Source organism: Cyphellophora attinorum (genome assembly GCF_001299255.1).
Source record: "Cyphellophora attinorum strain CBS 131958 chromosome Unknown Contig9, whole genome shotgun sequence".
In the NCBI taxonomy this organism is placed as follows: domain Eukaryota; kingdom Fungi; phylum Ascomycota; class Eurotiomycetes; order Chaetothyriales; family Cyphellophoraceae; genus Cyphellophora; species Cyphellophora attinorum.
Genome location: NW_017253237.1, coordinates 849,881 through 860,010, shown reverse-complemented (window position 1 = coordinate 860,010; position 10,130 = coordinate 849,881). Strand labels below are relative to the sequence as shown.

The following is a 10,130-nucleotide window of genomic DNA, read 5'->3' as shown; positions in this document are numbered from 1 at the left end:
TTCGTGCCATGATGAGAGCAAGGAGTGCGCTGCAACGCTTCCCTGTCAAAGAGTGGCAGAACCTCCTCGAAATCCTGCAGAGCACTGCCATCCGCATACACGACCAAGTGGAACGCAAAGAGCGACATGCTGATGCAGAAATGCGTTTCCCTCGATCTGGTCTCAATAGCGGCTCTCACAGCGGTGCCACAACTCCAGCCTTCGCTCCCAGCGGAGCCAACACACCCAGTGGGGCGCGAACGCCATTCCGTCATTCACGCGTGAGCAGCACCCTCAGCATGGCGTCGCTTGGAGCAAGACTCCGGGGTCTGGCAACATCAAATCATATCAAGGAGCCTGAAGTTGAGCCTGAGCGTCGTGGTTCAGGACTCAAACGATCTACTTCCCTCGGATCGCGTCGCGGTCCTGGGCACGTCACAGTCGACGATCATGCAGAGACTGTTTCTCGTCCGGTCCTTGCACCCATTCAGGACACCCTCGGTGATGACACCGGCCGCGCCCAGCCTCAGAGCAGCTATTTCGATGACGACGATGAGGAAGATGACTACATGGAGCAGGACGAGCCCATGACAATGCCTTCGATGGCTCGCCTGAACGGTCCTCACTTTGGTCTCGAACCTCCGCCGCTCATGCGTCGCACTTCGGATGCTACACCCTCCGGATCCCCTGGTATACCTGACCCACACGCTGGTCTCCTGGTGCCGCCACCCATGGCATACGAAGGCAACCCGAACCGTCTCTCCGCATCACCCTCGCTCCTGTCCATCGATACCGTCGTCGGCGACAAGACAGACTACAAGCTCCAAAAGGTCGATCCTTTCTTCACTGACAGCAACGGCGAATTCTACCGTGAATTTGAGACCAAGCTCGCAGGCCTCACCGCCGCAAACAGCACCACACATGGCTTTGCCATCGAAGAGTTCCTGATCAAGAGCGAGAAGGAGTGGTTCGACAAGTACCGTAACGCCAAACTCGGTCGATTACACGTCTACTCCAACCGAAACAGTATGGCATTCAGCAGCCGTCCAGTCTCGATCGCTGGCACCGAAGACCATCACCACGGCGGGCATAGCAGTGACGAGGAGAACCAGCACGAGGATACAGAGTACAAAGGCTACAACTCCTTGAATGACGAGTTCCTCCTCGGAGCCGACTACCAGCCTCCCAATGGCCTACGGAAATGGATGACGATGAAGCTCAAATCGGCTCAATCAAATTCGACTGGCCCGTGTACACGTTCTTCATGGCGCTCGGCAGATCATCGCAGCCAACAGCTACCAAATCACTCTCCTCACAGGCGAGATCGGCCAGTCGGCAAGCAAGCTCTACGTCATTGCGTCCATCTACCTCGCCACATCAATCATGTGGTGGTACCTCTTCCGCCGTCTCCCGCTCGTATACAGTCTTTCCCTCCCCTGGATCCTCTACGGCATCGCCTTCATCCTCATCGGCACCGCACATTACGCCACCTCAGCCTCCCAACGCGGCTGGATCCAAAACGTCGGCGCGGGCTTCTACTCGGCCGCCTCCTCCTCCGGCGCACTCTTCTTCTCCTCCAACTTCGGCGACGAGGGCGGCGCGCACGTCAAAGCATGGGTCTTCCGCGCCTGCACGATCCAAGGAACCCAGCAGATCTACGTCGTCGCGCTGTGGTACTGGGGCAGCATCATCTCCCGACGCGCACAAGATGGGATCATCGTCGCCGACGATCCCGTCAGCAGCACGTGGCGGATCACTGCTATCACTTTACCTATCGCGGTCTTGCTGTTCGCGATCTCCGGGCTGATGTTCTTCGGCCTCCCCGTCTACTACCGCCAAACCCCCGGGAAGATGCCCTCGTTCTACACCGCCATCATCCGCCGCAAGATCGTGCTGTGGTTCTTCGTCACAGTGCTGATCCAGAACTTCTTCCTCTCGGCGCCGTATGGCCGCAACTGGGCGTTCCTGTTCAGCTCGCAGCATGCGGAGACTTGGCAGGTGATTGTGCTCGTCGCGGTGTTCTTCATTGGCGTCTGGGCGGGCTTCCTGTGGGGTTTTGCGTGGCTGTCGAAGACGCACTCCTGGCTGTTGCCTCTGTTTGCGATTGGGCTTGGCGCGCCGAGATGGGCGCAGATCTGGTGGGGCACGTCTGGTCTGGGTGCGTACTTGCCCTGGGCAGGCGGGTTCACTGCCTCCGCACTGCTCTCGCGGTCTGTCTGGCTCTGGCTGGGCACGCTGGATGCGATCCAGGGTGTCGGGCTAGGCATGATCCTGCTGGGAAGCTGACGCGCGTGCACGTTGCGTTCACGCTCATCGCGGCTCAAGTGTTGGGTTCGGTGGCGACGATTGTGGCGAGGGCGTGTGCGCCGAATAAGATCGGTCCTGGCCCGATCAGTCCGGATATTACGGGCGGTGTGGGTGCGATCTGGCAGGCTTGGTTTTGGATTGGGTTGGTGTTGAACGCGATTTTGATCCCGTGGGGGTTCTTTAGGTTTTATCGGAAAGAGCAGTTGCAGAAGCTTGATTGTGGAATGGAAGAGGAGGGTCGTGTTGAAAGTGGTTCGAGGTATGGCGTTATGGATTCCTATGGGAACTTTTGTGGACATAGAAGGGACTAATGCTGCGAATATTGGCGCAGACATAGGGGTGACTCCCCATAGCCGCCCACGATGTGATGAAAAGCAATTTGAATTAGAAGGATATAATTCAGTATATATTCTGAGATTATGGGAGAATGCAAATAGCATGCACCTACACCAGATCTACTTGCACGCGGTCACTGCTATGAATAACGCACAACACGTATGAACGTCGAAGGCCAAGCAAAGGACTTCCCTACTGCTGAGCAATACGAGGTCGACCGTTAGATGAGAGCCCGTAGTCGAGAAATCCGAGCGTCAATGGACGGGCAGCAGTTGCGATGTATTTCGTGCCGATGATTAGAGTCATCCGGTCTGACATCGCACCCGACGTCATCCGGCGATAGATAAGTCCAACTGAGGTAAAGTCGTCCGGTCTCGTGTGAGGCTGGGGGTCAACAGGCATCTCATCAAGCCCAGTCCACCTGAGCTACAGCACTTAAGGAGGTCTAATATGTTCTTGGGATGAAGGCCCTTTCCGCTGAGCGGTAGATACAGAGCTACTTGATGTCTGCCCACAGTACTGACAAATGGAACTCGATTGTCCGTCAGGTTGAAGCAGAACTGTCTGAAGCGTCTGAAGAATCATCCAGCCAGTGTCGCACAGTCGTTGGCGTAGAACGTGGCTCGCCAGTAGCCGACTCCAAAACAATACAGAAGTTATTCCTCTCCTTTCCCCCTCGCACCTCCTCCTTCTTGAACTGCTGCCGCGCTCTTCCCAGATCAAGTGCATGCGGCCGATATCGCCACAAGGAGAAGTAAAGCTTCGAGCTCCGCTTGACTTTGGTCTGCACATAGTCTAAGCTCTCCATCATTTCGATCAGGCGGTCTTCGGTAAGATAGCGGGAGTTGTCGACGCAGGGTAGGGGAAGAACGAGAAAGAGGGTCGCTAAGAAGCGGTGGGTTTTGTGGTGTCGAAATGTTTGGAGATTGTTTTTTGGCGCGTCTGCATCGTTGTGGTTGTCCACGTCGTCGCCGTCTTCGTCGTTGTCGTCGTCATTAGCTCTTTCTCCGACTGCATAGGAAACTGGTGACCGAAGGAAGCGTGTCGTATGCCTCAACATATCTCCCCTCGCGGATGGATCCCCGACGAAATTGACTACCAGACTCAAGCTGAGGACATCGTAGCCCGCCGTGCCTTGCCATTTTTCGCTAGGATTCATGGTCATGAAATCGCGCTCTTCAATCCCGGGATTCGTACTCCGCAAATCAACCCTCCGCACCACCGTCTGACCCGGTACGTTCAGCGCATTAGCCGTACTCAACGCACCCACCTCCAGTATCCTTAGCGGCGGGCCGAGCTTTTTAACCAGAATCCCATTGCGATTACTATCTCGATTCCCCTGACCGGCAGCTGTTCCCATACCTTGCTGTCTCAGAAACGGACCGAGCCATTTCACTAACGTCCGAGACGTGTCTCCGCCGCGTTGCGGTGTTTGGCCTGTGGTGGACGCAGCTTGGTAGCTTCGAGGCCGCCCAGGTTGCTGAGTTGGGTCTCAAGAGACGCGATGAGCGCAGCATCTCCGCCGTGCGCTGCTTTCCGTGCTTGGTGCAGTCGTTTCTGAAGCGTGTGGTATGATCTGATTGTGGTGCGGGTGTGCTTGCTGCTCTGGGTGGGTTGAGTGCCGCTATTGGGTCCATTAGAGGACGATATTGTGGCAGTGGTGTTTGGCCGAGTGTGCGACAGGAGCTTTTGGCGCGAGGTCTTCTTGCGCGTTGACTTCGCGTTCGTCGTATTCGGCTTCAAGATACCTTGCATTTCAGATCCTAAGATGGGTTTAGGCCTAGCGCGGATCGATAGATGGACGCCTTCTCATCTTCGTGCTTCACGGATCTCGCTGCATAAGCCTTCTCATGCAGCAGTCCACGCTTTGGGTGCCTAACGCTAGGGCGCTCCCGAAGCGGATACGCAGATGATGGCGAATCACGAAATGTAGACAGCGGTAGTCATTGGACGCGGTCGAGGCTTCGAAGAGTGCAGGCGACCAGAACTGTCGGAAGTTCCGACTTGCACGAGGTTGCCTTCTGCGCGGAATGAACCCCGTCGAATTTTGGGCAGGCACTAAGCGACCCCGTAATTCGGAAAATGCCCACCGCATTCACAACTCCCCCACAAGCCACCGCGAACGAGTCCGGTCGTCCATACGTGGGGCTGAAGTGCAGGAAGTATAATAATTCTAGATGCCTCGGCGTATCATGATGTAGTTTCTCGCCATTGCGAGCACTGGAGAAATTGGTCATTCTGCAACTACTCTGGCTCAGGATACATCAGTCTTGTAGCAGCAAAGCGCAAAGCATAGAGCCAAGATGACGCATATTGTCCTTAATCAAGATCTGGCGAAGACGCTGAAGGACAGAGTGATTGTCTTGACTGGCGGATCAACGGGAATTGGGCGAGCTGCGGTCGAGCTATTCCATAGTAGGTCTTTCGATCTGAAGCAAGGCGAGAAAACAGCCAACTGACATGCGATACCAGGCTATGGAGCAAAGGTAATGTTCGGCGATGTCAATGACGAGCTTGGAAAGGGCCTTGCCACCCAACTAGGCTCATCAGTCGAGTACCGACACTGCAACGCCACCAGCTACGCCGACCAACTAGCACTCTTCGCTGAAGCCGAGAAGGCTTTTGGAAAGGTAGATGTGGTGTGCGCCAACGCTGGCGTCGGCGTTCACGCGGATATTTTCGCACCCGATGCAGACTGGCAGACTGAGCCGTCGATGATAGAGATCGATGTTAACTTGAAAGGCGTCCTGTTCTCGGCGAGGATAGGAATGGGTTACCTGCGCAAGAACGGCGGTGGAGATCTCATACTGACCAGCAGCATCGCTGGATGGAAGGAGTGCTCACATCTTGTGACCTACACGGCGTCGAAGCATGGTGTGATCGGGTTTATGAGAGGGCTGTATCAGCAGGCATGGGAGGAGAAGATTACCGTCAACGTGTTGTGCCCGTGGATGACGAGTAAGTTATGTCTGACGAAGAATCGCACAGTACTGACTGACTCTCCACAGAAACACGAATGGTCCTTGGTATCGAAGTCGGATGGCGCAAACTTGGTTTGCCTGAGAATGAAGCCATCGATGTGGCTCGAGCTATGGTCATCTGTGCTAGCGCAAACAGAGGGCCGGCGGGCCAAAGCCACGGCGGAGCAGTATCGCCTTTCACTGGCAAGATACTTCATATAGCTGGCGGCGAGGCTTACGAGATCGAGGACAACATCCAGCGTCTAGAGCCTCAGTGGCTCGGTGAGTCGAACAGTGCTGTGTTGGCCAAAGGACAGGCTTTCCTGGCAGATCCTCACACAAGTTGGGACGCCGATGCACAAAAGACTGGAGCTCAGGTTGGCACGCAAGAGGTGTTCGTGAGTCCAGTGCACGCAACGGCAACAGCGTGATTGGCGGATCCGATGAAGATGGCGATGATGATCATGATGGTCAGAGCTCAACATTTGCCCGACCAAACATGCTTCCAGAAGCCTGGTCGCCTGGTCGCGTATGAAATGATAGCGATTAGTGCGCAATCCCTGTTCGTAGTATCGATAGTCGCAAAGCAAAGAGCCCCTCTTGCACCGGGGCGTTTCATCAGCAGGCCTGATTCGTTCGCTCATTGGCGCCCAACAGGAGCCACATCGCAAACTGCATGCAACCGATTATGCAGAATCGCGACTAATGTTTCGCCTGAGGTTTAGAGCGGTTCCTTTGCGCTTCAATATCGGAACAACATGGTCTGAAGAATCAGTGCACTTGATGGCCTTTGCTGGGACAGCTTGCACCTGTGGACAAGAGGCCGTCGCACAGCAAACGATGGTACGGCGAACTGCGGATTTATTGCCAGCCCCTTAGACAGTTTCTGCATTTGTTGCGGGACCTAGCATCAACTAGACCCTGTCAAAACTCCCAGAAAGAGACAGAAGCCTCGGCCGATGACTCGATGGTACAGGGGGCAGGAACGAAACTCTCAGCCGTTACTCCAGTTTCATGCAAGTCAAACGGCAGAGGATCGCTTCGAGCTTATATTTCTCGAGCAGTCTGTACGCGGATACGGAGCGACTTTGCTCGTGGTATTCGTTGAGAACTTGAGGTGGAAGATTGGTGTCTCGTCAAGCAGACCAGCATCCTTGCTTTCTGACAACAACAGCAGCAAACAGAGTCAGGTGATGTCCCTATTGCTGACGGCGAGGAGGCCTCTATCGTTCGGGTTCAACTGTGTTGCTGTTGAAGACGACCGCTGGTGCGACGGCCAAACAGCTGAGCGAAGGGAATTCTTCAGGTGGGACAATCGTAGAATCGATATCGTCAACTAGTAACGCTTGGACCTGCCCGCGCTTCCAGACGGGCGGGAAGAACTCGTCGATAATGCAATTGTTTGTGTCCATATGGCATATCCGCACCGAAGTGGTTCGAACTTCCACTGGTCTCACCGCCTTGTGCTGCGTTACTGCGTGTGTATGCTACCGTTGTACCCAGCTAGCCTGGCCAGTTGCCTCTTGAGTAGTTCAGCAGTCGACCGCAACGAGTGTCTCAGATATATTGTCTAGGAGGCAGCAAGCAGGGAATGGCAAGGTTTGATTGGACGGGCGAGGGAGAACAAGTTTCAGCGTTGTCCAGCCCAAGAAAAGGAATTTTAGGGGCTCCAGGGCCTGCTTGAAATGGGGAGGGGTCTCCCTCGTCTACGACAGTCTCTCCTTCTCGAATTCTGCCGCAGCCGCCGCCGCCAATCGTCAGGCGCAATCCACTCACTTTCCGTCTCTCATTCATCAGCTTTCCCCCATCGTTCCTGTTCTGTCTCCCTTCCTGCAACCACACCCAGGATACCACACATACGTGTTCGATAACCGCCCTCCCTCGCATCGTGGTGCATCTCTTCCCAAGGTCGTTCTGACCTAGTCGCTCGTTGTTCTGTTGCGTTTGGGCCTGCCGTCGTCTTTGCTGGAAATTTCTCCCTGCGACATCCGAAGGTGACTAAGGGAGATTCTGCAGAACCTTGACCTGGGCCGGAGCTGCACCTCCCCGTTCGTTTTGAAAGGGCACGACTGACCATCACGCCGGCCTGGAAGTACGACGTAGTCACTCAGATAGTCATCAAGCTGGTCGTCTACCTGAACTATGTCGACAGTGGTCGCTCCTCCCACGGCCGCACCACTGCCCTCCCTCGAACGGAACCCGAGTCCTCGTAGTTATCCAACTCTGGCACCGCTGGCTCCGTCTGCCCCATCAAGTGCCACTCCGATCGAGAGACGACCAGATGTCGCATACTTGCAGGATTCTACGCCGAGATCAGCAGATCGAACTCCTCCCGATGGTGGACGTGGCTCTCCCAGGTCGTAAGATAGCATGCTCCCGCAGAACCTATGCAAAGTGACTAAACATATCCCAGGCTAAGAAGCGCCGGCAATCCGCACATTGTGGTCAAGAAGGAACCACCCTCATCTCCACTACAGGCAGCTACACGGCACCGGCCACGAAAGCTAGATTTGAATACCAACACCAGTGCACCTGCAGGTGGCCGGCCATCTGCTGGCCCGAATACTGGCCGAGAAGCACTGGGCCTGATGCAAGATGTCGGGCTTGCCTGCCTATCACCGGGCTTTGCGACTCAGGATCCGACCATGCGAGAACAGCTTCAACGAAGCATGTCCGTCAGGGAACAGCAACGCTCAATCATCGAGTCTCGTCTTCTGCGCTCAGCCAAAGGCGATCCTTCAGAGACACCCAGGATCGGCGAGACGCCAACGACTGCGAACGGCAGTAAGCAGCCAGTAACTGCCTCGAAGAAACGTCCACCTCCGGGTTTGTCCATTGTGCCCCCAGCAGCGGACCGATTTGCCAATGAGCGAGTAATCCAATCCGCACCTCTAGGACATACTTTCACTGGCCGCGACGGGCCTCATCCACCTGTGCGCCAGAATTCAAACCAGGCCCTAGCGCCCGCTACAGCTATCAATCATGCTCCAGCGATACAAACTGCAAATCGACTTCCTCCAATTTCGGACGTATTTGGAGCGAATGAGTTCAACCCTTCATCCGCCCGACCCCCCTTCCTACATGCAAACTCAACGCCAGCGCACATCCACGGCCCTCCGATGCCATCACCAAGCTACCCGCCCCAAACAGCACATCCCATGTCTCAGCATGCCCAGGCGTACGAGCGACCAAGAGAGTACAGATCGGCCGAGGAAGCCGTGCATGAAATGACTGGCGGTAGGGAAGATCTGCAGCCAAAACTCGTCCACTACGGTGGGCATCAGCCTCCTACACCCCCTTCTCCACACCATCAAAGTCACAACATGACACCACACAAATTCCATCAACCTACAAATCCAGAAGCGGGCCGGCGAAGGAGCCGAAACGAGTATGAAGCAGGTAGCAGCCCGCCTCTTGGCAACGGTCGCGGACCACGATATGCTCCGTTCGGTGAGGGCAGAGACAGTCCCGCAACAACACAAGCCAAGAAAGACGAGTTTCTGCAACTTTGCTCGAGGGCATGGGATTTGTTTCATTCGTGAGTGCGGAAAGCATGCATCTGCTGCTACAGCTACACAAGCGTTTGTGCCATCCACTGGAGACGCCCTCTGAAGTGACGATACGCATCCGATAAGCTGCATCTCAGGCATCGGAGGCAGCTCTGGGCGGATTACCTGGCTCTCTCGTATCTTGTGACAATTGGGTCAGCCGGGAGACATCTCAGGTCTCCCATGGCAAGGGTCGGGATCTGTCAGCCTGCTAGTGTGGGCATACATCGCTTCCGAGCCATTCGGCACACATGGTGCTTCATCGGACTCGATCTTTTGGAAAGGCGGAGAACAGGACGAAGTATTCCAGAGCCATCTTCGCGTTCCCTTGAGGTTCAGGGGTTAGCGCGGTATCTGAGTACGAGATGGACAGGTAGTCCGATTACTGGAGGCCTGCTCGAGTTTGCGGCGACGAAGGGTGTCGCGTCACAGGGCGTGGTGAACTAATGAGGACGAAGTGACGAAGGACTGAAAGAAAAAGGACGGCTGGACTGGACCTGGGTCGGTATCTGCGTGAGATTTTGGTTTAGCTGCTGCTGAGTCGACGAAAAGTGGCATTACTCTCTGCAGTGATCTCTTGAAGGAATTAATAACTATCCTCCATCATCTTCCAAGTTTCAACACTCACCTCGCCCTCTTATCTCACTTTGCTCGTCTCATGTCTCATGTGCTAGGAGACTATGTCCAAATAAAACCGGATAGATCGATCTATGCCAAGCCCAGGATCCTCGACTCCATCTTTCCGCTGCCCCTCGCATCAACTTGAAGAATACCCGAGTCTCGACCTTGAGCTGTTGATAACCCCTCTTGACCGTTATCTGAGGACTTTTCACACTACTCAGCAGCCCGTAACCTATCTTGTCACCTCAGGTTCAACAAGAAGTAGCAACGAAAGACAAGGGACAGCTCGAGAGCTCTTCACAGGCCAAGCGGGCCAACTCACGGGGCAGTCGCGCCGGTCACACGAGCTACCCAGCACCAACCTCTCACAGCTCCCGCT

The 10,130-nt window shown here is 55.2% G+C and overlaps 4 protein-coding genes across 4 annotated transcripts; 3 read left to right on the top strand and 1 right to left on the bottom strand.

The window, feature by feature from the left end:
* Positions 1 to 11: 11 nt before the first annotated feature.
* On the top strand, positions 12 to 2,265 carry AB675_9344 (Cell wall alpha-1,3-glucan synthase ags1; the record flags this gene model as incomplete). The annotated part of the gene is made up of 2 exons (XM_018149869.1): positions 12 to 1,230; positions 1,298 to 2,265. 2 exons carry the CDS (start codon positions 12 to 14, stop codon positions 2,263 to 2,265), a joined length of 2,187 nt encoding a protein of 728 aa, XP_018001343.1.
* A 901-nt stretch (positions 2,266 to 3,166) lies between these two features.
* On the bottom strand, positions 3,167 to 4,377 carry AB675_9343 (uncharacterized protein; the record flags this gene model as incomplete). The annotated part of the gene is made up of 2 exons (XM_018149868.1): positions 3,167 to 3,984; positions 4,023 to 4,377. The coding sequence occupies 2 exons, from the start codon at positions 4,375 to 4,377 to the stop codon at positions 3,167 to 3,169; spliced, it is 1,173 nt and encodes a 390-aa protein (XP_018001585.1).
* Positions 4,378 to 4,925: 548 nt separating this feature from the next.
* On the top strand, positions 4,926 to 6,013 carry AB675_9342 (Tropinone -like 1; the record flags this gene model as incomplete). Its single annotated transcript, XM_018149867.1, has 3 exons — positions 4,926 to 5,037; positions 5,095 to 5,580; positions 5,631 to 6,013. The coding sequence occupies 3 exons, from the start codon at positions 4,926 to 4,928 to the stop codon at positions 6,011 to 6,013; spliced, it is 981 nt and encodes a 326-aa protein (XP_018001500.1).
* Positions 6,014 to 7,724: 1,711 nt separating this feature from the next.
* Positions 7,725 to 9,124, top strand: AB675_9341 (uncharacterized protein; the record flags this gene model as incomplete). Its single annotated transcript, XM_018149866.1, has 2 exons — positions 7,725 to 7,942; positions 7,996 to 9,124. The coding sequence occupies 2 exons, from the start codon at positions 7,725 to 7,727 to the stop codon at positions 9,122 to 9,124; spliced, it is 1,347 nt and encodes a 448-aa protein (XP_018001358.1).
* Positions 9,125 to 10,130: the final 1,006 nt, after the last annotated feature.